At 44.2% G+C, this 27,863-nt stretch overlaps 1 protein-coding gene across 3 annotated transcripts in view; it reads right to left on the bottom strand.

The window, feature by feature from the left end:
• APPL2 (adaptor protein, phosphotyrosine interacting with PH domain and leucine zipper 2) overlaps positions 1–27,863 on the bottom strand; it is a 62,783-nt gene that overhangs the window by 5,353 nt on the left and 29,567 nt on the right. For 2 of the 3 annotated variants that reach the window (XM_075938590.1, XM_075938612.1), the window contains 11 exons: positions 27,151–27,297; positions 22,309–22,391; positions 12,871–13,044; positions 11,021–11,209; positions 9,491–9,533; positions 9,353–9,409; positions 9,160–9,248; positions 6,940–7,098; positions 4,636–4,685; positions 1,652–1,826; positions 114–150 (listed from right to left, as the gene is read on the bottom strand). In XM_075938590.1, the coding sequence (XP_075794705.1) occupies positions 114–150; positions 1,652–1,826; positions 4,636–4,685; positions 6,940–7,098; positions 9,160–9,248; positions 9,353–9,409; positions 9,491–9,533; positions 11,021–11,209; positions 12,871–13,044; positions 22,309–22,391; positions 27,151–27,297 (1,203 nt within the window). The remainder of the gene's footprint in view (positions 1–113; positions 151–1,651; positions 1,827–4,635; positions 4,686–6,939; positions 7,099–9,159; positions 9,249–9,352; positions 9,410–9,490; positions 9,534–11,020; positions 11,210–12,870; positions 13,045–22,308; positions 22,392–27,150; positions 27,298–27,863) is intronic. The other variant, XM_075938601.1, reaches the window with a different exon arrangement.

Genomic DNA, 27,863 nt, shown 5'->3' with positions numbered 1-27,863 from the left:
CTAACTTGGAAGACTGATCCTCCTCTGGCATTAAATGTTATCAGTGCCAAGGGAAATGAATCGAAGAGATGTTAGTTATTTAAACGTCACTATCAACATGAAGAATTACTTACAGTTGTTCGTGTAACTTGAGTTTGAGGGTCTATTAACCTGCAATTGTAAAAAGTTTTATGTAAGAATACTGAGCATCTCTGTAAAGACTTTATAAAATGTTTGTACACTACAGACAAAAGAAACAGTGTCATTATACCTATTTAACAGATGGGAAAATTGAGGCATGGGCTTGACTTCATTTGCCCAAGGTCTTGTAACAGGTCAGTGTCAAAGCCAGGAATGAAATTCAGCTCCTCTGACTCTCACTCCAGGACCCTTGCTCTTGACCATGATGCCTTTCTGATGACATGGGAAACCTGGATAGCTTATGAGCCATGAGCTAGTACTAGATAAGTTTGTATTTGTACACTTTCAAATTCATAACATCCCAAATAAAGTTTTTTTTCCCCAAACACGTGAGACTTAATTTGTGCACGGGCTTCCCTATCAAAGTTTTGATGGGGAAGACAGCTTTGCTGCTATTTTAAAGCAATAAAAACCAGACAAGAAATCTATTTTGCAGTAGTGTTTTAAATTCAAAGTGGGTAGGAATATTTGCACAGTGGTTCTCTGCTTGAAGTAATATAAAGCCCTACTGCATCCTGAAAACTTGTATGGGATGATTTCTGACAAGCATGAGACAAGAAAGGACCCACTTTAATTTGAATCGGAGCCCTCTTACAAAAGCATGGCCATGGGGCCCACTGAAGTAACAAATCCTGAGTTTCAAACTTTTAGAGCAATTTTTTGGATTTGTCTATTGCTAGAACTTACATTATAACTATAAAGAGATACGAGTGCTAGGCCCACTCACTGATCTGTTACAAAAGACAATGGTTGTAGTGTGGTTTCTACATAACCCTTCCACTGAAGGGACAATTAGCTTTCCACGTGCAAGTCTCCTATCCTGTAAGGAAAAAGACTGTGTATTTAAAACACCCTGTCATCTGTAGATACAGGCCGGACCTCCCTAGTCTGGCACCCTTGGGGTCCGATCGGGGGAGGTCCCTTGCCACCGGCCTCCCAGGATACTATCCCTCCCTCTGGCTGGCTCTCTTCTACCCCTACTGCCATTGGGCTCCAGCCCTGCTGCTACAAGGTTTGGGCTCAGCACACGACTTCCAGCCAGCTGGGGCTATCTGGGGACGGAGCTCCCTAGTTGCCATGGGCCTGCTTTGGCTCCTCTTGGTGGAAGCTTCGCGGGATAGGGCTCCACGGCTACCCTGCTGCTGCTGCTGCTGCGCCTGACCAGGGCTCCTTGGGGACAGAGCTCTGGCTGCTCCACAGGGACAGGCCTTGCTGGTCCCACTACTGCCTTGCCTAGCCCTGGCTCTCTGGGGACAGGCTCACTGATCTGATGGTGGTGCTCCCCTCCACTGGACTCCCAGACTGGCTTGCATTCCCAGGGGTTAGGACTCTCTGATCCAGCAACATCCGTGATCCTGCTGGAGTCTGGATGTTGCCAGACCAGAAAGTCCCGGATTTAAGAAATTCAACCTGTACCTTAATGGAAAACAGAAGTATGGTAGGGCTAAGAGTGTTAAGAATTGTATTCTACCTGAGACTCTTGCTGGTGACCATGAGATGGGATTCAGTTGTACGGAAGATGTTATGGATGGCACGAGCTGCCAATACTTGTCTCATAGCTTCATAAATCACCTCATTTGTATCATCTGATTGAACAGCCATAGATCCTAAAAACCGAACTACAAACATCTGCTGCCAGAGTGAATCTGGAAAACAAAGGAAAAGTCTCCTGCACTGATTCATGCCTGTGTTCAGAATTATCAAATATCCAATTTTACCGCTAGAATTGTTCTGCTGAAAAACTATGGTTAATTACCAGGTCATATCTTGGGATAACTGTGCCTTTCACATTATTGCCTCTTCAATCATATTCTTTTGTTAGCCAGGTTTTGGTCTGACTCAGCTTTACAAAATGCTTGGATTACATTCAAGTAGGGAAGTAATAGTGTAGTCGATTAACAGATAAGCAAAAGCTTATAGGTTAATGCTATATGCTATAAGCATTTCTCCCCCCACCGTAAATTTTTTAGAAGGCTGGCCAGCTCAGTCCTGGCTCACGTTGGGTCTGGGGCCTACCCCTGCTATGGCTCTGCATTTAAAGTGTATTAGGAGTCGGGCAGGCAGACAGCCCAGCTCAGTTCCAGCTTGCACCGGGTCTGGGAGCTCAGACCGCCTTTAAGACAAGGGCTGCTGCCTCTCTGAGGCAGCAGTGTGGGGTGACAGGCAGCAGATCTGCGAGGGGAGCTGGTTTTTAAACTGGTTCCCCTCAGAGACCAGCTCCTGTTTGGCACCCCACACTGCTGCCTCTGACACAGAGGCAGCAGCACAGAGTGGCAGGGGGCTCCTTGGGAGTAAGGCACACTGGCTGCTGGCCCCGCGTCCAGGGACTATAGAATAGTCAACTAACCGATAAGAATTCATGAGGTTACTCGACTATTCAGTGAACCAATATTTAACATCCTTGCATGCAAGTGCAACAAATAAGGATTACAGCAGACATTTTATGCGAAAGTTATAACTGATTAATATTTTACGAAAGTGTTTTTTTGACTTGCTGTAATAATACATTTGGTCTTTCACAGTTGCTCCAACTCTGGGAATGGTTGATTATTAAGTTATTGGACTGACTAGCCAAAGAATGAAGAATATTTGTGCATAAAGCATCATCTTAAATCAAGCTAATCCCTGTTTCTAATCCTCATGTGGAAAAAAAAATTCCAATGTGTTTTATTCTTTTGTTTCCTTTGGGGGTTGATAGGAGCCGAGTGAATCTCTCCTCTCTTTTCTCTGGGGGAATCTTTAATTGCTGCTTTCCTGTTCTAGTGAGGCCCTATCCAGCCTTCTTTGCTTAGCTTAGTATGCATTAAGTATCCATCTCCATCGCAAGCTTTTATTATTTGTGCACTACAGCAACACCCATAACTGTAAGGCCCTACCACATTCACAATACATTTTGGTCAATTTTACAACTGTAGGATTTAAAAATTAGTTTCACAGGTTCAGAACACCTGAAATTTCATGGTGGTGTAACTGTGAGGATCCTGACCCAAAACGAGGCCGTAGAGCAGCTGTCACCAACCGGTAGAGGTAGCTCTGATTTCCCCCGTGCCAGTGACTGTACAGGGGAAGAGGATATCCCATTCCTAATGACCCTGGTGGACTAGTAGCTGGCAGCCAGTGCATAGTAGGTATCCCCTGTTGGGGCACCCCTAGCCCTGCCCCACTCCATCCCTAATAGCTAGCTTTCATGGGGGAGGTCTGATTTCACTGTCCATGTATTCAGTAAGGCACCACCCATAATTGTCAGTTGAAATCAGGGCCCCTTTATATTAGGTGATATACAAGCTAACAAGGTACGAGAGAGTTCCTGCCCTAAAGAGTTTACAAGGTAAGGCCCCAATGTTGAAAAGTCATTTTTCCTGTGTGCTTTGAGGCCCCTCCCTGGCTTCAAGGGGCTTCCATACTGGCAGACAAAAGTGTCTGCTTAAGTGACTCTGATTGCAGATTTGGGGCCTATAACAGGATGAAGTTATGCAGGTAACACCAGTAATCCCTACTAACCTCCTGCCTTCCTCTGTGTAGCTCCTCATCATCTCACCCCTCCCACCAAATAAAATTACCCCCCCCCCCCAAAAGAACTACAGGTTGACCCTCCCTAGTCCAGCACCCTTGGGACAGGACAGTGCCAAACCAGAGTATTTGCCGGATCATGGGAGATCAGTATTGCCTAGCAGCGTTACCAATGCTTCCACTGCTTACTGGGCCCTTAGAAGGCATTTAGGGGTAAATTAGAGCTAAATAACAGCACAGAGTCAGGACTGGTGGCTGTAAACAAACTTTATAGGACTGCAGGAAACCTGGCCACACCCATGATAAGTGGACATCAGGCTAACTAAAATTATGCTGGGCCACAGATGATGCTGGACCAGAGAATGCCAGACTAGAGAGGTTCAATCAGTAAGAGGGTCTTCTCAGCAAGGCCAACTTATCTGTAGAGTGGTACAGTGGGCCCCAGGGGAGTACCAAAAAAGGTCAGAACTGTACAAGATTATTTTTAAGAGGGAGGAGGGCAGCATAACCCTATCCTGGATCTCAGTGATGCACAGAGATTTTAATCTGCGGTAGCAGGTGGAATTTAGAGGAGTTAGAAAAAGCAGATGTAAAACAGTTCATACCGCTATCCACACCATTAAGATTATTGCCCCTCTACAAAGGACATTGATAGGGATTATTTACAAAGTTGAGAGTTACCTTTTTAAAATGCTTGTTTGTTTCTCCTCTCCCCACCCAAACTTTCATTAAAAAAACTCTACTTGGGAATGAGATGTGCAATGTCAAGGTGGGGTTGTTTGAAAAACAGGCTTTTTAGAAGAAGCTAGCTTCAGCTTTAACTACAGAGCTGTTCCCAGTGCTTCATGATACCAGATGTTTTTTGTGAAGGATGCAAAGTAGTAGTAGATTAACTTAAACCTAAGATGGTGATAGCAACTGTAATATTACAAATAAAGTGTTTACCTTCCTCATCATTCTTGCTGTCTTCAGATTCTCCAAACGGGTTTGTGCGCCTAAAAAAGGTTTTAAAAAAAAAATTACAGATAAGTGCTCAGTGCAGCAGAACTGCCATTTGAGTTTATGAAAGTTCTCATGGTTTTAATCCTAGAATCCTAGGACTGGAAGGGACCTCGAGAGGAAATCAAGTCCAGTCCCCTGCCCCCATGGCAGGACCAAATACTGTCTAGATCATCCCTGATAGACATTTATCTAACCTACATTTAAATAGCTCCAAAGATGGGGATTCCACAACCTCCCTGGGCAATATAGTCCAGTGTTTGACTACCTTGAAAGTTAGGAACTTTTTCCTAATGTCCAACCTAAACCTCCCTTGCTGCAGTTTAAGCCCACTGTTTCTTGTCCTATCCTCAGAGGCTAAGGAGAACAATTTTTCTCCCTCCTCCTTATGAAACCTTTTTAGATACCTGAAAACTGCTGTCATGTACCCCCTCAATCTTCTCTTTTCTAAACTAAATAAACCCAGTTCTTTCAGCCTTCCCTCATAGGTCATGTTCTCTAGACCTTTAATCCTTCTTGTTGTTCTTCTCTGGACCCTCTCCAGTTTCTCCACATCTTTCTTGAAATGTGGTGCCCAGAACTGGACACAATACTCCAACTGAGGCCTAACCAGCACAGAGTAGAGCGGAAGAATGACTTCTCCTGTCTTGCTCACAACACATCTGTTAATGCATCCCAGAATCATGTTTGCTTTTTTTGCAACAGCATCATACTGCTGACTCATTCAGCTTGTGGTCCACTATAACCCCTAGATCCCTTTCTGCCATACTCCTTCCTAGACAGTCGCTTCCCATTCTGTATGGCTGTGTCTACATTGGCACCCTTTTCCAGAAAAGGGATGCTAATGAGACCAGTCGGAATTGCAAATGCCGCGGGGGATTTAAATATCCCCCGCGGCATTTGCATGAACATGGCTGCCGCTTTTTTCCAGCTCGGGGCTTTGCCGGAGAAAAGCGCCAGTCTAGACAGGATCTTTCGGAAAATAGAGCCTTTTCCGGAAGATCCCTTATTCCTGATTTTAAGAGGAATAAGGGATCTTCCGGAAAAGGCTCTATTTTCCGAAAGATCCCGTCTAGACTGGCGCTTTTCTCCGGCAAAGCCCCGAGCCGGAAAAAAGCGGCAGCCATGTTCATGCAAATGCCGCGGGGGATATTTAAATTCTCCGCGGCATTTGCAATTCCGAGTGGTCTCATTAGCATCCCTTTTCCGGAAAAAGGTGCCAATGTAGACACAACCTGGCTATGTCTACACTGGCCCCTTCTTCGGAAGGGGCATGCTAATTTTGAACTTGGGAATAGGGAAATCCGCGGGGGATTTAAATATCCCCCGCGGGATTTAAATAAACATGGCCGCTGCTTTTTTTCCGGCTTGGGGAAAAGCCGGAAAAAAGCGTCTAGACTGGTGCGATCCTCCGGAATAAAGCCCTTTTCCGGAGGATCTCTTATTCCTACTTCAAAGCTTGTGGTCCACTTCAAAGTAGGAATAAGAGATCCTCCGGAAAAGGGCTTTATTCCGGAGGATCGCGCCAGTCTAGATGCTTTTTTCCGGCTTTTCCCCAAGCTGGAAAAAAAGCGGCAGCAATGTTTATTTAAATCCCGCGGGGGATATTTAAATCCCCCGTGGATTTCCCTATTCCCAAGTTCAAAATTAGCATGCCCCTTCCGAAGAAGGGGTCAGTGTAGACGTAGCCCCTATGTGTGAGACTGCTTGTTCCTTCCTAAGTGGAGCACTTTGCATTTGTCTTTATTAAACTTCATCCTGTTTACTTCAGACCATTTGTCCAGTTTGTCCAGATCATTTTGAATTATGACCCTATCCTCCAGAGCAATTGCAACCCCTCCCAGCGGAAGGGGGAGTATTTCCGCAAAAGAGCGTCTGCGCAAAAGATTTGCTTTTGCACAAAAGCATCTGTGCCCAGTATAGACGTGGTTTTGCGCAAGAAAGCTCTGGTGGCCATTTTCTCCATCAGGGCTTTCTTACGCAAAAAATTCCTGTCTCTGCCTACACTGGCCCTCTTGCACAAGAACACTTGCGCAAGAGGGCTTTTTCCTGAGCTGGAGCGTCAGAGTTCTTGTGCAAGAACACCGACAATCTTACATTAGATCATCAATGTTCTTGCGCAAATTCTCACGGCCAGTTTAGACAGCTGGCAAGATTTTGCGTAAAAGCAGCAGCTTTTGCGCAAAATCTTGCCAGTCTAGACGCACCCAAAGTATTTGGTCAAAAATGTTGAACAGTTGCTGGCTGTACCTGCCACCTCGGTTTTGATCCAGGAATTCAGTTGCAGGAAGTACCATGTCAAACTGAATTGGTGTTCCAGGTGCAATTAACTCTGTGCAATTGGACTTGGTGGATGATTCTTTCGGGATGAACTTGTCTCTCTCCTCCTCCACAGTCTTCACGTTCTGGCTGCAGTGAAAAATGGAGAAACATTTTCATTCAAAATCTATCATTGTAAGGAAGACCATGTTAAATCAAATCTGGGGGAGAGAGAATTAACCAGTGATTTCTTGGGCCAGTGAACAATTAAATTGCAATATTAACAAGTCATTCAGGCTATTGACTGAATTTCTCTTCATTGTCACAAATAAAATGACTTACTAGTGGAAAAAATACTGCCACAGTGAAAAGGGGAACATTCTAAATGATCTGAGGTGCCTGCTCTTGGTTACAAGTTACCATAGAGAATGATGTGTGTAACAATACCCTCTACTGGTTATAATCAGCACTGCATAGCTCAAGGAGTGGAGACCTGTTTATTGAGCAGAGATTTGAACTACCCATCTTCCCAAATGGCAAGAGAACGGACATGACAACAACAACCAAGTTCTTAGATGGTCACAGGCTTGTTGCAAAACTCAAGGGCAAATTGTGTGTTTTATTCATCCCTGGTTCTTCCTTCCAGAGTTCATCAGACCATGGAACTTGCTTTTGAATTTCCTGCAACTTCAGAAATCACCTGCCAATATTTATGCCTATTTATTTGGGTAGCATAATCTTGATTAGTTTCATTCCTGCAAGATTTTCTGTTTGTACCCTGAATACGGAATTTTGCTTCCATGTAGCAAAATTTGATGCAGATATTCTCCCTAGTTATTCATTATTAAATCACCCAGTGCATCATACTTTGACCAAAAATTCCCAACTCCTGAGAAATGAGAAAGCTACAACTACACTGCATATTTGCTTGTCGGTCCCAGGAGACGAGCGAGAAAAAGTAGGAGTAATAGCTTTTACTGGACCAACTTCTGTTCTTCTGGTCTCTGTTGGTGAGACAGACAAGCTTTCTAGCCACAGATATTCCTCACCCACCTTCTCTCTGTCTCATTTGACTGGCACTCCCTGTGGTTTGTGGGAGCCTATAGAGATCTCTAAAGAATCACAGTAAACTAGGAAAGACTAGTTTTTAGCTGGAGGTCAGTTTGGAGGGAGAAGAGGTGAAACCTTTGAAAGGTTAGAGGTTAGAAATGCACAAGCCAGTAGGAAATGCATGTACTGTAAAAATCCTGGCAGGACTGTATATAAAGCTCATGCAGAAGTTTCTACCATTAAGGACTGATAAAGAGTCTCCTCTAATTTGCTCTATTTTATTTAGTGTTCTGCTTTGTGGGATGATTATAGTGATTCTCTGGAGTTGGCTTTAGATCCCAGTCACACCAAGGAGTTCTTGCTGTTCAGGAGGTTGGATTTCTCAAGCAAGGGGAAGAGAAATTCAATGGAATATGTTTTTTTTAAGTCCAAGCACACACAGCTTGATTATTAACCTCTGTTGGGGAACAGAGGCTTTCACAATTCACTTGAATGGGTCCAGGATCAGACCCAGTAAACACTACAAGGCTGTTCTTTGTGCTGGTTTCAGAGTACAGACAGGAATAGGGCAAGGCAGCAGTCTACATCAAAAACCTTATTTTTAATTTGAAGGTGAGAGCACTCACAGGCCCCCAATTAGGGATCAGGACCCTAATGTTCTAGACACTATACAAGCATATAGCAAAATGGTCCCTGCTCCAAAGAGTTTACAATCTAAGTACGGTGTCTGTTTCATAAGAAATGCATTAAGAGGAACCCCAGCGGCATGGAATAAATTGCCAAGGGAGGTGGTGGAATCTCCCTCTCTGGAGATATTTAAGAACAGGTTAGATAGACATCTGTCAGGGATGGTGTAGGTGGAGCTTGGTCCTGCCTTGAGGGTGGGGGGCTGGACTCGATGACCTCTTGAGGTCCCTTCCAGTTCTATGATTCTATGTTAAAACAGGAAGTAGCTAGAGCCTTGATCCTGCAAGCTGGACTGCATGCAGCAGAGCCCTGAACTCATAGGGGACCCCACTGCCTTCACTAGGATTCCCGCACAGGGATCTGCTGGAATGGACAGAGTTGCAAGGTCAGGCCTTCCCTCACCTCTCTTGCCCTATGAGTGGAGTCTAACTGCGCAACAGGAAACTCACTCCGACAGGAAAGTAAAAGTGTTACCTGGGACGCAAACTTTCATGTTTTTTTCCAAAGCTTGTGATGGGGGTCACTGCCTGCTGGGCCGTCTGATTTAACTTGATTGCAACAGCCTACAAAATAAAATGAAATGTCACCCCGACAGTCATGCTACGAGCTCTATAATACACTGAGAGCACAAGCTGGAAAGAACAGAGAAAAACAAGCAAGTTCTCACCTCTGGATTGTCGGTGAGATAGATCTGCCTGGAGATGTTGTTAATTGCACATATCCACTGTATGGAGAAAAGAAACTGAATGCTCCAAACTTTTTAGCGTATAAGAGAGTAAAAATGTTAACCTGTTAAATATTTTACCTCTTCATATTCTTTTTTACTCTCTGCTTGAAGGGTTATCCCCCTAAAACACAAATACATTTGTATTTCTTCTAACAATGATACATGCATTCATTCTCCCTTCAAACACAGTTTCAAGGGGGTGGACTCAAATCTCAAATTCACTTAACTACTATGATTCTGTATCATAAGTAAGGCTGTAAGAAATTCAAAAGCCATGATTTCACTGGGCAAATGGCAACTTTGAAATACACACCACAGCTTTCTATAGCTGCCATGCATTTGAGTGGTGTTGCAACTGTGTGCGCCAGGTTGCAATATCACTGACTCAGTTTTGCAAGCTGCAATGTCAGTTTTGTAAGCCTGACCCAGCTGCCCATCTGTCATGCTGGCTTTGAGAGGCAGGTAGGGGACTCTGTCTCTTGGGGGCTTCTGCTCTGCTGGGAAAGGCAGGCTGCATACCTTGGCAGAAGGTGCTGCAGCTTGCGTGGCCATGTACCTATTTCTATTTTTGTGTGCATGTGTTCTGTGGTATATGAATGGACCACGCGGAACACTGCAGTTTTAAACCACAGCTGCAAGTTCTGCAACAAAAAAAGTCACGCCTGTCACAGCCTTAATCACAGGGTTATTTTGGACTCCTGCTCTGCACTAATGGTAGTGATACTGACAAGTACTTCAGCCTGCACAGCACGGTGAGGTAGGTAAGTCAGTATTCACATTTGGGGTACGTCTAGACTACATGGCTCCGTCGACGGAGCCATGTAGATTTGTTGTTTTGGCAAAGGCAAATGAAGCCGCGATTTAAATGATCGCGACTTCATTTACATGGCTGCCATGCTGAGCCGACAAACAGCTGATCAGCTCTTTGTCGGCTTGCGCGCTAGTCTGGACGTTCCCCGTCGACATCAAAGCCCTTTGTCGGCAGCCCCGGTAAACCTCATTCCACGAGGAATAATGGGGCTGCCGACAAAGGGATTTGATGTCGGCAGGGGAGCGTCCAGACTAGCACGCAAGCCGACAAACAGCTGATCAGCTCTTTGTCGGCTCAGCGCGGCAGGCATGTAAATGTAAATGAAGCCGCGATCATTTAAATCGCGGCTTCATTTGCCTTTGCCTATGTGTCTAATCTACATGCCTCTGCTGACAGAAGCATGTAGTCTAGACACAGCCTTAGTGCACACACAACTGAGCTATCATAAATCGACAGAGGCATTTAATGGCAGAACTGGCGTTATTCAGGAATACTTGACACTAAAGTCCTGCACTCAGACAACTAAACTGTGCTCCTCTGTTAGCAGCCAGCAGCCCCCAAGTTGTGTGAACACCCTATTCCTAAATGACACAAATCATTTATGCAATGGGGGCACTTGATTTAAATGTCCAAACAATATGATTTTCCTGTATGTCAGAGTTATGCTGGAAATCCAGCTTAGTTACAATGGCCATTCCTAGGAATCTCTGTTAACATGGTGAACAGGCATTCTGAAGCTCCATTTGGTACACTGAACATGATTTGTAGCTCTCTAACAGAAAATATGTGGCCCATACGATTTGCCTGTAGGCGTGGTGATCTGAAAGCAGTATCGTCGGTCTTCACAGTCCACTGCCATTACAGAGCAGTTATCCAGGTCCTGAATCAGTCCTCCGGCTACTGCTCCTCTGGGCTGGCACATCAGGTTTCCACCTTGAGTGAAGAAATAGAGTCTGTCCCAGGTTGTAGTCACCAAGCCTGTTTTACTATAGGGAACACACAATATCAAGACTAGTTAACATAGTATTTATATTTAAAAATAACTCCCAATTAAATTATTTTGGATCAGAACCCACCCCTGCCAAACTCTGAGCAAGCCCTGCTGCAGATGCAGAGATGAGCCGTATTGTTAAGCACGGATCTTTGTTAACTGTAAACCAAGTTTCAACAAACATGTCAAAGATACCAGTCCACAGAGGAAACTTATCCTTAAGGCAAGCTGAAGGGTTAATTGGTTTTCAATGATCCCAGTTTAAAATGAGCCGTCATCTGCAGTACTTCCTAGCTACTGAACAGCAAAAGGTTTATGGTACAGCAGAAGGTTTATGGTGAACTAATGAAATAAGGCTGCATGGGATGTAATCATACTCTATAAAAAAAGGAGATATGGTAGAACCTCAGAGTTATGAACGCCTTGGGAATGGAAGTTGTTCATAATTGAACAAAATGTTCTGGTTGTTCTTCCAAATGTTTACAACTGACTATTGATTTAAGATAGCTTTGAAACTATGCTCCGCAGAAAGAAAATACTGCTGTTAACCATCTGACTTTAAATTCAAACAAAGACAGAAACAGTTTCCCTACCTTGTCAAATATTAAAAGAAAAAAAAGTAACAGTACTATATTGTATTCGGGGTTTGGTTTGTGGGCAGGAGTGTGTGTGGGGGGGTATTGTCCTTTTTTGTGTGTCTCATCTTTGCTGCGGTCTGTTTGTGAACTTCCAGTTCCAAATTAGGTGTGTGGTTCACCCATCAATTCGTAACTCTGAGGTTCTACTGTACTTGTGAGAGCAGAAACAACAGAAATTTCAACACAAATGGGCATAAATTGTGAAAAATTACACTTTTACAAGTAGAATCTTATACTGAAAATACATCCTTCTATGAAGTCATTTATGCAATGTGGTAACCCATTTCTTATGCTCCTGTCAAACCACAATATTTGTAATCCAGTTAAACACAAACTGTTCAAATTAAATGGAAAGTGACATTTAAGTTACTTTGAAGACACAGTAATCAGACCTCATCTACCTTTGCTGCTCTTCCATAACTCTAGAACTCCCACTGAAATCCTCAGTAAAATAACTCTGCAGGATTGAATTCCAGTGTGGTTTATGCTCAATTCTATGGACCTGGTTTCTCTATTCAACTCCTATCAGTGTAATGAGAAGTATGTGGTAAAAGCCCTAAAATCTATATCAAGTACAAAATCTAGCTCTTCCTTGTAAGCAGTACTGCATTTTCATTCACCTATAACAGAGACACAACCTCCTGGCCCCAAGTCTTCGAGACTCCAATGAGCTGCAGAGCTCAATCCAACATCACATTTCATTTTTAGACTCTCAAATGCATGAATTCAGGCTTGCAAGTGAATTCAAGAAGAGGGAAAACCCACACAGGGGAAGATTTTCAAAAGCCCCTAAATGTCTTAGGCTCCTAAATCCCACTTTAAGGTGATTTAGAAACTGAAAGATAAAATTTTCAAAAACGCCTAAATCATTTGAGTCTTACCCTCCCTAACTTTCAGTGAGATGTGGCTCTGAAAGCATTCAAGCACTTCTGAAAATTTTACTCCTAGAATTTGCCTGGTAGAGATAATGCAGAAATCAGCCACCTGGCAACAGACAAACAAGGCAGTCTATCCTTACTTTCTAAGATTAAGGTAGCCAGCCTTCTGAATCAGGTTTCTGTTGATAGCTGGTGAGGTGACATCAGAATCCGGAGTGTAAACAGACTCATTAACTGAAAGCAAGTCCTGCTGGGACACACGCATAGCTTCAGCTTCAGCATCCAACTCTCTCTGTATGCTAGAAAAATCAAAGCTGTTTCACTGTCAGTTTACACAGGGACACATCTAATGTGTAATCCTGCAAGAACAAAAATATTTGTTAAATACATCGTATGTTACTGAGGCACAGCTGAATTAAATGCACAAAAAGTGTTTGCACAGGGTTCCCTGCTGATTTGGAGTAGTGCAAAGAAAAAGTAGAGTTTTACATGGATTTAACAAGAAAAATATACGTGAGCATTTGGTCAGTTAGTACAGGAAGGAAGGAAGGAATAAAGAGTAAGGAATTGCTCCAAATAAATTTATCTGGGACTACAGAAACAAGATCCATCTGCTAAAGAGACACTGAAAATGTAAACAACACAGGCAAGGTTGTGTTTTCAATTTGGTAGTGACAGTATCACCAGGTTCTTCACTTAATGGTTGTCCTGAAATTCTGGGTATTTAAGAAAATGTGCACTTGGCAGCTACTTTATTTGTAGGCGTACTGTACAAACACATTAACCATAGTTCTATGAAAACAGCATTTACTGTGAATGCATTTCAAACAGTCCGTATGTTTTTCTCTTGGAATGTGTACTGTTTGTACCAAGGATGGCTCTTTTGTTTCTCAAACACTTTAAAGGAGGGCGTGATCTGAGATACGAAAATGACCAAAGAGCATGAAATGATGGCAGATTATTTTCTGTTTGTCATAATAGTGCCCTAGGAACAGTCAAGAAAGGGGCCCATTGTGGTTGGACATTGCACAAACAGCATAGTACACAGTCCAAAGAAATTAGTCTAAACAGACATAACAGGCAAAGAGTGGGGGAAGGGATGGAATACACAAGTAGAACATAGGCTCCTCAGTTTAATTGTTTTGCAGGCAGGGAGTGAGGGAGGAGTTTAGTTAGGAGGGGAAAGCAACCTGGAAAGAGAAGGGAAAGGGTTGAGGGGGAGAGGGCAGGAGTGGAATGAAACTGAGGTGAAGAGACTGCAAAATACTAACATTAACCATGAAAATCAGGCTTTTTTTTTGAGAGAGATACAAAGAAAGCTTTTAGCAGCCAAACAGCTCTGTGTATATGTATTTTGACTGAAGTTGAGCAAACAGATGCAGTTGTTAAGACTAATTTGGTAGGTTCCTAGTAATGTTCCTGCTGGGCTTTATAATAATGTGTCTCACCTTTCATAGAAATGGTTTTGCTTTTTCTGAGAACTGCGTGAGTAATTGGAGTTCCTGTCACTGAACCAGTGATTAGTTGATCAGAGCCTTTCAGTAGTGAGCTACCCACTTTCAGAAATGTTCTAGTGGCAGCTGTAAGCATACAGAAAGGCAGCAGAGTCCTCCAACAGTCAGGGTATGTCTACACTGCAGAGTTTTTCCAGAAAAACGGTCATTTCTCCAGAAAAAACACACTTATGTCCACACTGCAATTGCATTCTTTTGACAGAAAGTCAGAAGAACAGAGGGGGTTTTCCAACACCGGTAAACCTCTTTCTACGGGGGAAAAGCCTTTTTCCGAAAGAACTCTTTCGGAAAAAGGCGTGTGTGGATGGGAAAGAGGGGGGTTTTTTTCCCTGAAAAAAGAGGCCTCCAGGAAAAAGCACAGGTGCCCTGGTAGCCGCTCTGTCCACAGTAATCACAACTTAAATGTGAGATAGTGTCCAATCAAAGTTGATGCTATCTTTCAAAAAAGCAGATTGCTTTTCCAATGCGGTTTTTGCTGTGTGGACGCTCTATTTCAAAAGACGTTTTTCTGGAAGATCTCTTCCGGAAAAGCTTCTTCTGAAAGAAACCTGCAGTCTAGACATAGCCTCACACAGGCCTGAATTCACTGGGCCAGATTTTTCACCCTTATTCACAAATAGGACTACTGAGTGGACTTCCATGATTTACTCACCTGAATGTTACTCCATATGACTATTACCGAATCTGAAGTTGCCATAACTGATTTATCTACAGAGGTCTTGGAGGAATAATACAAGAAATTGCTACTTAAATAAATGCAAATGATTGGGGGGGGGGAACTTAAGTTCTCTTTTTTAGTAGGAACCCCCAAAACCCTTTATGAATAGACTTTAAAAAAAAATCACTGGAAAAAACAAGAGGGGAGAGTGGATTCAATGATCCCCCTGCATTACTAGAAACCATAATCTTGCTGTACTGGTTACTGCAAGTGACAGACTGAACAATAGTGAAACTGACTATCTAGATTCATTGTTCAATATTAAAGAAATGAAAAAAAGGGAAATTGGCAGAATAAATCTTGAGTAGTAGATTTTAAAAATTATTTCCATTGTAACACTCTCATTGGAAACATCAATAAGGTTTTTTTATTTCAATTTTCCTTTTTACAGTGTCCCTTTTCAAGCAGTGAAGTCAAGTCTTTCACTTTTGCAATAAGTTTAAAATAACAAAATTTCCCACATATGTATGACTTGGAAAGCAGACTTGGGGTACATCTAGACTGCCTCTGTCGCCAGAGGCATGTAGATTAGACTACCCGGCATAGGAAAATGAAGCGGCGATTTAAATAATCGCCGCTTCATTTAAATTTACATGGCTGCCGCGCTGAGCCAATCAGCTGTTTGTCGGCTCAGCGCGGTAGTCTGGACGCTCCGCGGTTGATATCAAAGGCATTTGTCGACCTCCCAGGTATGCCTCATCCCAGGATAGAGCGCTAAGAAGTCTGTGTGCTACTATACTATCTCTACACCTTCTTTTTAGTCAGATGCTTGAGCCAGTCAGAAGGCAATGTTTCATTTCAGCTGGTTTCCATGCCCTGAGCAATAGTGACAGACCAATCAGATGTCCTATAAGATCAAATGTCTTGCCTCTGCAATGCCTTCATCTGCCCCAGTTAGAAGGTCCTATTTAGTCAGACATCCCTCCAGCCCAAAGAGCCATTCTGGGGTCGGTCAGGAAGCAGTTGTGGGTCTGATTGACCTTCTGCGTGGTGCTGACCAGACCAAAAAAGCCTTGAAGAACCACAGGGTAAGTTTGATGATATTCTTCCTCAGTTATAAAAATGGTGGCTACCTAAAAATGAGACACAATGGCCTTGATTCCCAGGTGCACCACAACAGTGTCATGCTCACCTAGGGGACATAGGTGACTTAATATCACTTTCCTGCACCCCCCACTTCCTGATCATCAGGTCTGTCAGGCCTATTCTGCTGAGAATTTCCCTAGTATAGGCTATTTCTCAGGGGCTCCAGGCATCAGCTGGGGCTGATTCTAACCAGAGTCACTCTAAAGGTGTGTCTAGACTACAGGTTTTTTTTTTTTTTTTTTTTAAAGTGGCCTTTTTTCTAAAAAGCTTCTCCTGCATCTATACTGCTGCCGCGTTCTTTCAAAAGTAAACCGAAAGAACGTGGCAGTTTTTTTGACAGAGGAAAACCTTCTTTTACGAGGAATAACGCCTTTTTTTGAAAGTGCTTTTTCGAAAAAAGGCGCTATGTAATGCAAACTGTGCTTTTTCAAAAGAGAGCATCCAGACTGCCTGGGTGCTCTCTTGCGAAAAAGCGGCTTGCTTTTTCAAAAGTACTGGTTGTATCTTTCGAAAAAGCCTCTTTTGAAAGAGGACTGCAGTCTAGATGTAGCCTAAACGAACAAGGAAGATCACTGTTTTCAAAATAGGAAAGAAAAAAGCAGTTTCTATTAAAACATGGGTTTACTATGGAGCACTATTAATAACATTAGGGTCAAAATGGTCTTATAAGCCTGTATTCGAAGAAAAATAAAATAAATAAGGGGATTCCTTATGATTGGTTGCCAAAAATGGGACTTTCACGGCCTTCTGACGTTTTGGTAGCTGTTGCTGAGGAATACCAAAAGTGGCCTTCCACTTTGCTGAGGTCATCATATGGAAAAAGGAGGTAAAGCTAGACCTGAGTTGTGTAACTGTTACTTGGATTGTCCTAACAAGTAGAGAGCAGGTTCTACAACTAACAGAATTATAAATCCAGTACTACAGAGGAATGTCACAATACTTATATCATTTCACATCCCCTAGAGCTGGGTTTCTGAAAGTGTTCCACGAAATCACTTAGAGAAACACATTCACTGGCCGCCCCAGTTTGTTTATGTACCGGCACCGCGGCCACGGAGCCTCGCAGCTCCCATTGGCTCCCTTTTGTCCTTTGCAGCCAAGGAGAGCCGTGGGAAGCGACGTGGGCCAGGCCACCACCTCCTGCTGCTCCTCTTGGCTGCAAAGGACAAAACAGAGCCAATGGGAGCCGCGAGGCTCTGTGGCCGCTGCGCCGGTACATAAACAAACTGAGGCGGCCAGTGAATGTGTTTCTCTAAGTGATTCCGTGGAACACTTTCAGAAACACTGCCCTACAGTGAGATGCTGTTTAGATGGAATGAAGGAAAAATTCTTCCCTTTTTCATCTATGGAAGGCCATTTCCAAAACACAGGCTGAAGGCATTAGACTGAATAGTCAGTCTTCTATATCTAGGTAGGCGTCTCACAAGGATGATATGCTAGAAGGCATTCCCCGCCTTTCAGAAAAACTGTAATGGCACCAAACATATGATTTTTTTATTCCCTTTTCCAAGCCCTCCAGGAGTTATTGACTGCGCCCATAGATGGCGAGGAGCTATCAGATAGCTGTCATTTAGCTTATAAAAAGAAAATAATCTGGAACTGCGTATCTCATTTATGTTTCTTCTAATGTTTGCACTTCTGCTATGTGGGGTTCCCTCACTGCTTGCGCATGAAACCTCAGACTGAGAGGCAGCAGGAGCTCCTTTAATGCCTAAAAGGCCTAACAAATACTCAAAATAATCCTACACCCCACATGAGAGATGGCATCCATAGAGCTGACGACTGCCTACCTGAGCCAGAGAGCAAGCAGCTGCTTCAACTGCATTTAGGGCCAGTTCTTCCATTACTGAGACCACAACCCTACACTTGATCTGCTGCCTGCGAGGAGACTAAAACTTACGGCTTCTGTAGTTGCTGCTGTTCTTTGGGGGGGGGGGGGGGTCATAGTAGTGACAGTAACCTGGACAGAGAACATTGCATTTTAGTCCAAGTTAAGCAGGATCTGACTGACAAGCAGCATATTCATTGTTACATAGCATTATAACTCTTCTTTGCAATGGCTCGTTACTAAGACTTCCCAATTTGGGGTCAGCACTGAACCCATCTGTTATACAGGCCTCCTCTTCCCATCCCAAACCGTAGGGCAGCTTTGCTCTGTGCTGTTCGGCAGCTGGCATGCTCCAGCCCTGAGGTGGCTGCATTGGAGGGCTCAGAGCAGTAACGGTGGGTGGTGCTGTGGATTTGTGAGCGAGGGGCACTAGAAAACCGCTGCCAACGGCAGAGCTAGAGCAGTGCTTAGAACTGCCTGCCCTTTGCCTCCTGCGAGGGCTTTGGTGTGATGCTGCCTAGGGGTGTTCATAGCTCGGCTAGATCTGCCCCTTAACCATGGCTGCCAGTTTGGGTGGGCATTTTGGGGTAGATCAGGCTGCTGAGTTTGGCACCCCCACACCCAGCTGTGTTCCCTTCAACCTCACCATGTGAGGTTTAAGGATGGGTGATACAATCTGAATTAACATTCAAATCTATTTTAAAGTGTGTCAGTTTTAAAATTTGTCAGTGTAAGGAACTTGATGCTTAGATTCATGTTTAAATATAATTTAAATAATGTATCATAGAACACTAGAACTAGAAGGGACCTTGAGAGGTCATCAAGTCCAGTCCTCTGCCCTCACGGCAGGACCAAGCACCAACTAGAACATCCTTGACAGAAGCCTATCTAACCTGCTCTTACACATTTCCAATGATGGAGAGTCCACAACCTCCCTAGGCAATTTATTCTAGTGCTTTACCACCCTGACAGTTAGCAAGTTTTTTTGTAATGTCCAACCTAAACCACCCTTGCTGCAATTTAACTCCATTGCTTCTTGCTCTAATGAAATTACTCTCTATGCTTAGAACAGTATTGCTTAATGGTTTTTTTTAAAAGAGTAGCGATTGAGGCAACGTTAATTTTTTTCTCCCCCTAAGAGATGTTTTATCTCTCTAAATGGACTTTCTACAGGACATCATGCTGGGTTTCCTTTCAGGGGAGATCTTCTGGGCTCCTAGGGCTTTTCTCCTCCCAGATGCAGGGTGCAGTGGGGTGGGATGGAAAGGCTGGCATCTCCTAAGCCCATCCAGTTTGGGCACCGAAAAATATAGATCACTCAGGCTATGTCAAGAGATCTTCTGCAAAAACTTCTTGCACATAAGTGCAACCACATTGCAAAAGCGCATAGAAAAAGCGATGCACTTTTGCGAAAGTGAACGTCCAGACTGCATGAATGCTCTCTCAAAAGTAGAATAGTAATAGAGATGTAGCCGTGTTAGTCTGATCTTGCTGACACAAAAGAAAGGACTATGCAGCACTTTAAAGACTAACAAGATAGTTTATTAGGTGATGAGCTTTCATGGGCCAGACCCACTTCCTCAGATCAAATTCTGGAAGAGAAATGGCACAATCGAAAGTAAGCACTGATTGATATACAATGGCTACTGGAGCACCTGTGCTTTTTCCTCTTTCTGTGCAAAATCCCACTCTTCCCCGTCCACACGTGCCTTTTTGTGAAAGAACTCTTTTGCAAAAAGGCTTCTTCTTCATAGAAAGAGAAATACCAATCATGCAAAAACCCCTCTGTTCTGTTGATTCTCTTGCGCAAAAATGCACTTGAGGTATGGATGCTCCGCGAGTTTTTGTGGAAAAACAGCTGTTTTTCCGCAAAAACTCTGTAGTGTAGACATAGCCTCAGAGGCTACAGCGGCTACAGCTTCAGAACTTGTTGGACACCACGGTTCTATGGTCTTAACCAGAGCATGGGAAATGCTCCATATAAACAAATCTACTGTATAGACTAGAGACAAAACATTCTAGCATCTCATAAACAGAAGGTACATGCTATCTCTGGGGAATTTTAAAAATTAATTTTAGCCTATAAGAATGATTTGAAGCACAGGAAAGGATCTTTGTAAGGACTGTTCAGTGTGGAAAGGATAAAAGTAAGCCAAAGTAGGAAAAAGATATATAAAATAAGGAAGTTTAGAGAAAGCAAGTCACATGCTTTTTATATGCCTTTTCCAGCAATTCAGGAACAAAAAAGGTGCTCACTGGAAGCTAAAAGGCAGAAAAATTGAAGCTGAAAAAGAAAAATATTTTGTGCAAACTGTAAAGAGAATTCACTGTTACAAGATTTTATAGAATGGCTTAGTGAGAATGAAAAATAATTAGACACTTCTATGAACTAGTTAATGTATAAAATTATGACTATCAACTTATTTCCTGAAGCATGAGGATACGGAACAAATTTTCCAATCCTGGTATTAGGTATGTGAAAGACTCGACTATCATTGGATAATCCACAGTCTAGTCGACTAGTCGCTTCCCCCCAGCCCTTGCTGCCTCTATAAAGAAAGAAGCAGCAAGAGGGGGAAAGAGAAGGGGTACTTCAAAGTGGCAGCACTACATGGAGCCCGGGGTTTGGTCCCAGGATCCACATGGTGCTGCTGCTTTGAAACACCATGTGCACCAAGCTCCATGCAACGTTTCAAAGCGGCAGCTCCGCATGGAACCAAGAATCAGCTGGAGACTCCTTCACTGACCCGGGGCTCCACGCAGCACTGCCGCTTTGAAACACTGCATGGAGCCTGATGCTAGGCTTCCCACAGTGTTTCAAAGTGGCAGCGCCACACGGAGCCTGGGGTTAGCAGGGGAGTCCCCAGCTGACCCCGGGCTCCACATGGTGCTGCTGCTTTGAAACACTGTGGGGAGCATGGGGCCAGTGGGGGACTGCCCCGCAGACCCCATGCTCCCCGCAACACTTCTGCCTTTGAAGCCCTAGGGGCTGTTGCTACACTTCAAAGGCGGAGATGCCCTATCGATTAATCAAATAGTTCGTGCAAATTGCATTGACTATTCGATTAGTCAATTACTCGAAATTTAATATCCTTACTTGGTAGAGTATAAAACTGTTGAGCAAGTGCCTTAAAAGGAGTTTAACCCTTCCTTTGAACCAGCTAGCACTAATCACTATCACATTCAAGATGCCAGAGTAAATGAACCAGTGGTCAATTCTGGTAAGGTAACTCCTTTCTAGTACATATACCACATTATTTATTACCTTTGATCTTGCATGAATTTATATTTAGAAGGCCACTGAGCACAGAAGAGGCAGGGATTTGGATATGATTTTTGTTAAAAAGGGTTCCAGTTTTATTTGCTTTTTACAATCTAATGTCCCACTTAAAAAGTCTGTTTAGCGCATTCTCTAATCTGTCCCAGTTAGAATATAAGCTTTAAAATGTTTTCAGGACTGTCAAGTTCTTGTTTAGTGAGCATTAACTATGAAGAAACCAATTTCCATCTCCATTAGAAATGCAAGGAAAGAAACATTTGCAAAATACGTGAGGACAAAATTAGGAAACTATTCAGTAAGGGCCTGATACAAAATACACTGAGCTAAACGGAAAGACACCCACCAATTTCAATGTAGACTATGAGATCACTAGGGTAAGGATTGTTTTTCTTCTATGTTTGTTCAGTATCAAGCACAATGGGACACCAATCATAATCAGGACTTTATCATAATATTAATATTTATTAATACTAAATAGGCTTTACATCAGGCCCTAAACTATTATAAAATGCAAATCAAATCAATCATTATAGAAAGCAATGCTATTAAAATAAGTTGACTAGGGTTCTTGGATTAGAATATACTTTTCCTCAGTAAAAAGTTTTTCAGTGACATCACATACAAAACACCATTTTTAAAACCTAAATGCTCAACTCCCAAATTTCTGTGCTCGTGAAGGGAGCTAGGTGTTTACACACAGTCTTTATGCTCCTAAATGCTGATTTGTATATCCAAAGATAGGGTTTTGGATATCCTTTAAAAGGTACCCAGATTTTAAAACTGGGCTTACATTTAATGTATGATATTTGGGCTTTATTCAAAGAGCCTCAATTGCTATTTAAAAAAAAAACCTCTCTGCTCTGCACATATTGTCTGCAATGCATAGATGGTAGATTCCTTTTGTACACATACAGCTTCCTACCCAACTGTTCTTTCACACAGTAAAATGCAAATGAAATAAAAAATTCAAACCACTCTTATTAGTTGAATCCTGCAGCCCATCACCAGAACTCCTCCCTTGAGCAAGGACTCTAGGATTGGGCTCTGTGTAGAGTAAGCCCGCAGCCAGGCACAGAAGGATGTTAGTAATCCCATTTGAATTTAACACAAATAAATACAGAAAACCAAACTGAAACCTAAGCATTGTGTTACCTTTGAACCATGTTTGAAACTGATGATAAAAAGCTGTCCATTCTTTTGGAAAACATCTCTGCTCCCTTCTTAAAAAAGTTAATCTGAAAAATAGAATAAGGGTATTCTGGAAATTATCTAAGAAAGGTTTGACAATCAAATAATGGATGGGGGGAGAGGAGGGAACAGGTGCTGAAATAGGCCCTGTGGTGACTGAGGTCAGAGGCTGTTTTTCAAATCTAAGGCCTTATTAAAACACCAACCTTTCCTTCCTACCTCTTTTCCTCCGCCTCTCAAAAATAAAGTTCGGTGGCTACAGACAGTTGAATTGCAAATAAACTTGTTAGCAGGCCTGAAGAGCCATGTCACCCTCTTCCATCCTCCAGATTTTTGAGCATTGTGCAGAACTCAGTTATGTGGCAGTACACACTAATCTGCCCCAGACTGCTACATAAGCAGGGGCCAGGATTTTACCCTTAAATATGTTTATTAGGCCAGGTCTACATCAGGGATGTAAAGATGTGCGATCCCTAACCAACACAACTGTGGCAGCAGAAGCCCCTACTGTAGATGCAGTTATACCAATAAAACTGTGTGTTTACTAGTGTAGCTTGTTTCACTGGGGTAGGGCATGAGAGACTGGAACTAACTATATTGGTAAAAGCGCAGTTTTGCTGGTATAAGCTGTGTCCATACCAGGAGCTTTGCTGGTACAGTACACCCATATAGTTATATCACCTACGTACTCCTAGTGTTGGCATGGCCTGAGATGACCCTCACTGGCATCTGTGTTCGTAAACCAGTTGTAATCAGATGATCGCTATGGAAGACAGGGATAAGGGGCAAGGAAAACAAATCCTACCCATTCTGACTGACTGCTCCTCCTAAGTAGAGTTTAGTGAGGCTATTTTAGTTAGCAGCTCTTGCATGAGATGGTAACACATAAAACCTATTGTTAACTCACTACTAAACAATCAAACACCATTCATGCATTAACTATGTGTTCATGTTATATCCCATATCTTTACTTACACCCATCTCCATGCACATGAAGAAGCTATCACATATAGACACTAACAGTTGCTCCTCTCACCAAATTATTTCCAATATGCTAAGCCTGATTCTCACTCTCTCCTTGGAAACATGAAACCCAAAGTGCACATATTTGAGGTGACTGATTAATATGGATAACTTATAGTACAGATAATTGATAGGCACTTTGCAGCATCTTATAAGTCTACTAGAATACTCACCTGGCATTGCCTAGGTTCTTCAGGGCAAGAGGCTGGCGGTGTGGGGGGTGCAGGAATCAGGGCAGGACCTGGAGGATGGGGGGTGGGGGGGGAGGCAGGGAGCCTGGGAGGTACAGGAATCAATGTGGAGGAGATCAGGGCAGTGGGCTGGGAACGTAGGGGGAAAGGGAGGAATGAGAGTGGGGGGGGGGGTTAGGAGGGGCTCCACATCTGGCAGGGCCTTCTTTCACCCCCCCCCCCCATGCTGTGGCCAATGACTGGGCGGGGAAAAGGGTTCGGGGCAGGGGGACTACTTACCTGGTGTACTGGCAGGCAAGATGGCGAATCCCAGCCCCAGCTAGCCACTCTCTGGGGCTGTGTCCAGACTCAGGGGTTTTTTCGGGAAAAGTAGCCTTTTCCCGAAAAAACTTCCCCTGCGTCCAGACTCAAGCCGCGTTCTTTCGAAATTAATTCGAAAGAACGCGGCTTTTCTTTCGATGGCGGTAAACCTCAATTTACGAGGAAGAACGCCTTCTTTCAAAAGTTCCTCTTTCGAAAGAAGGCGTTCTTCAATGTAAATAGGGCTTCTTCGAAAGAGAGCATCCAGACTCACTGGATGCTTTCTTTCGAAAAAGCAAGCCGCTTTTTCGAAATTTCTCCGTGCAGTCTAGACGCTCTCTTTCGAAAGAGCCTCTTTCGAAAGAGGCTTGCAGTCTAGACATAGCCTTGGTGGTGCAGCTGCCTTTTGCAGGATAGCTCTCCCCTGCACTCACTTCCCCCAGTGGTGACTGTGAATATCACGTCACCATTCTCTGCTCCTTCCCCTTCCATAGTATGGAAAACAGTTCCATTCCAGGGACTTCCCATTTTCCTGGCAAAACCAAACACTGACCTTGCTTTAAGTTAGGAGAAGATGAAGCTGCATAACAAATTTTGTGGTCCTAGCTCAGTGGTCTTCAACCATTTGGAGCTGCCGGGCACCAGAGGGCGGGGCTGTTCGCCTGCCGGGCGCCAGAGGGCAGGGACACTTGCGCACCCGGGGGCGGGGCCGTGCATACGCCACACCCCTATGAGCCACGTGCCTGGGGCCCGCATCCCCATGCGCCACGTGGCCACGGGCGGGGCCGCCCATTCGCCGCAAGCTTGGAGCCGGCACCCTCCAGATCCGGCACCCCCCCATAGCTGCGTGCCCGGGGGCACGGCAGCCAATTCGCTGTGCGCCTGGGGCCAGCGCTCCCCATGCGCCATGCACCCGGGGCTGGCACCGCGCATGAGCCACGTGCCTGGGGCAGGGCCAGCCCCGGGCACTTGGTGGGCACACACAAATGCCCCGCCCGTGGGCATCGTGTTGGGGACCACTGTCCTAGCTTTTACCGTTTAGGAGGAATTCTTGAACAAATGGACTCACAGACAGACAGACACACTCTAAAATATATAGAGTTGGCTTCTGGCTGGCCTGGCTCTTTGCACTGCCACAGAAACAAGAGATTACCACGTAAGGCACCCTACATCCATGAATCCAGCTTGGCCCTTAGTTTCTATACAAGCAGATGAGTGGGAATGACTTGTGTTATTTTGCAGAGATGCCACAGTGGTTAAAGAAGATTGAAACAGGCAAGGGAAGTGCTTGCTGCACCAGCCCAGGAGGAGAAACGAAGAGGAAATACTACTCACTCTAGACAAGAGGGATCACCATTTGTTTTTAGCCATGGAAAAATCCCCTGCTGTGATTGACACCTGTGCCAAGAATACACTCCCGCTACTGGGGTAAGGGGGCTGGAGAATTCTTAGGTTACCCCCCCTTTGCACAGGTGGAGATTATTATACCTCTGGAGCCAGGAGCAGGGCTGCAGCTCTGCAAGGGGGAGGTGGAGAGAGGAGATGCAGACAGGGTAAGGGAGCCAAGGCTGGGGCATAGCAGAGGGTGGGAGCAAGGGCGAGGTCACGGTCAAACCTGCACTTAGGGGCCAAGGCCCCAGGCCAGCAGGCAAAGCTGGGTGGCGCTCCCTCTCAATCCTTAGTTGTGGCTGGCCCAGGCTCCAACCATGCCCCAAAACGTTCCTCCACACGCCTGTGGGGGATGTGCATAGTTTGTCAACCTTTGGTATAGAGTTATTTACACTCAGTAGTTTCAGGTCCTGGTTCTCATTTACATTAAGGACCCTTGACATCATTCTGTCAATGTGAACAGACCTTAAAATAGAGCCAAAGTGCTGTACAAATATTAATCAATGAATCCTCCCAACACGCCTGAGAAGTAGGTTTTTAGAATTGTCGTCACATTTTATGGACTTGGAAACGGGCATATTTGGCCAAAGTCACACAGCAAATCACTGGCTAAGCAAGGATTAGTATATACGATCTCCTACCCTTGTGTTCAACCCACTTGATTACATGATCTCTCTTACTTTCCAACACATGTTCCGCTTCCTGTTCACACTAGACTCATGCTGAATACCTCACGCAGGGAAGTAAACTGTCACACAGGTAAGCTTATAAACACAAAGCGAACAATGACATGGGAGTAAATTTTTTTGTGATGACAGTTTAGTGGCCAGGCCAGTCAGCCCAGAATGTGCCGATTTTGCATGTGTTCTAATTTTTGTTATGAAAAGCTTACTGTCCAACTATTTGACCACAAATAAAGTACAACCTGAGTAGGCCCTGAAAAATTTGGCTTACTATGCCTGTCCTTTGAATACAGGAAGGAAATCTACAGGTTCACACAGAATAAACATGACAGCACAACATTTTACATTATGAAAAGGTTTTCCCTATTTTCACGTGTCAGCTACCAAAACTCCTTCTATGCCGGGACAGGCAACATATGGCCTATCAGGCCACCGGATCCTGCCTCAGGCTGCCCTGCTGGGACCCTCAGGCACGGAACAGCCAGTTACTTCAGAGCAGCCCCATGTTGCTTTAAGCAGCCGGCTGTTCCCTGTGGGTCTCTGATCCAGGCACCAGGGGGAGTGGGAGGGGGAGGCTTCATGGAAACCAACCAATGGTAGCTGAGAGATTTTTCTAGGGGAAGGGCACAAATCCTCCCTCTCCCCTCGGCACCCGGAGCAGAGAGCCACAGGAGTAGCCAGCCATTTTGAGCAGCCTGGGGCTGTGGAAGACAGTAGCCTGTCTCGGGGTCCTGCAGGGATGCTGGCTGGGAGCCAGTTAGGAAAGTGCCTCCCAGCCACAGCCTGCCTCTGACACCCCAGTCCCACCCTCCCCCAAGCTCCCTACTTCAGGTCACCACCCCTTCTGTGCCAGGTCACCATCCAAACCCTCTGTACCCTACAGTTCTCCCCCCCAGCCAGAATCCTCTCCTGCACCCATACTCCCCCTCGGCCCCTGCACCCTAAACCCCTGCCCCAGATCACAACCTCCTCCTTCACCCAAACTCCCTCTCAAACCCCACACTCTCTCCGGCATCCCAGTCCCCTACTCCAAGCTCCCTTCTGCACCCAACCCGTCCCAGACCCCGCACCTTCTCCATAGAAAAGTGGAGCACTTGACCACTCACCAAAATCTTGGAGTGGCCTCCCATTAAACATTATTGCCCACCCCCATTCTATGTCATCCCAGAGACATGTCCCTTTAAGTGGTGTTTCCACTATCCTGGCTTTACTGTACATACCTGTCCTTGAGTGTATCCTAGCATAGGTTCCATCATTGCAATTCTCTTCCTGTACTGCAGTGCATTCAGGGCACAGTAATACTGTAATGATGAAAGATGCTGCTTCCTCCTTGCATTTGCCACCTCCTTCACTACTTCTGTCTTTAGCTGAATAAACATGTGTGCAGAACTTTGAATCGTATTATGGATATAGCCAGATCTTTAAATGATTATTTTCATATCATTAATTTTTTATTTTTCATTATGAGAAATAATATCTCCATGACAAGCTAAAAACAAGCATTAGAAGTAAAAACATTAAGTCAACTTATATTGGCCTTACCCAGCAACACACTGAACTGCCTTTTTAACTTTAATTGATATATGCAATGTAGATACAGCTGCGTCAGTCCCAGGGTATTCAAGACACAAGGTGGGTGAGGTAATATATCTTTTATTGAACCAATTTCTACTGGTAAGAGAGAGAATAAAAAAAAAATTTTTTTGAGGACCTGAAGAGCTCCATGTGGCATGAAAGTCCGTCTCTCTCACCAGTAGAAGCTGATCCAATAAAAGATATTACCTCACTCATCTTGCCTCTCTTCAAACATATGAGCTTTGAGCTGTAAATAGCACAAATACTACATATTTTATATTGAATGCGTCGGGTTATCACCTCAGTTACATCAGCACAAATCTGGAGTAATTTCATTGTATCTGAGATCAGAACTTAC

This window comes from Pelodiscus sinensis, chromosome 1, assembly GCF_049634645.1.
Source record: "Pelodiscus sinensis isolate JC-2024 chromosome 1, ASM4963464v1, whole genome shotgun sequence".
In the NCBI taxonomy this organism is placed as follows: Eukaryota; Metazoa; Chordata; order Testudines; family Trionychidae; genus Pelodiscus; species Pelodiscus sinensis.
Note: the sequence above shows the minus strand (reverse complement) of the source record. Positions and strands in the feature narration are given on the sequence as shown.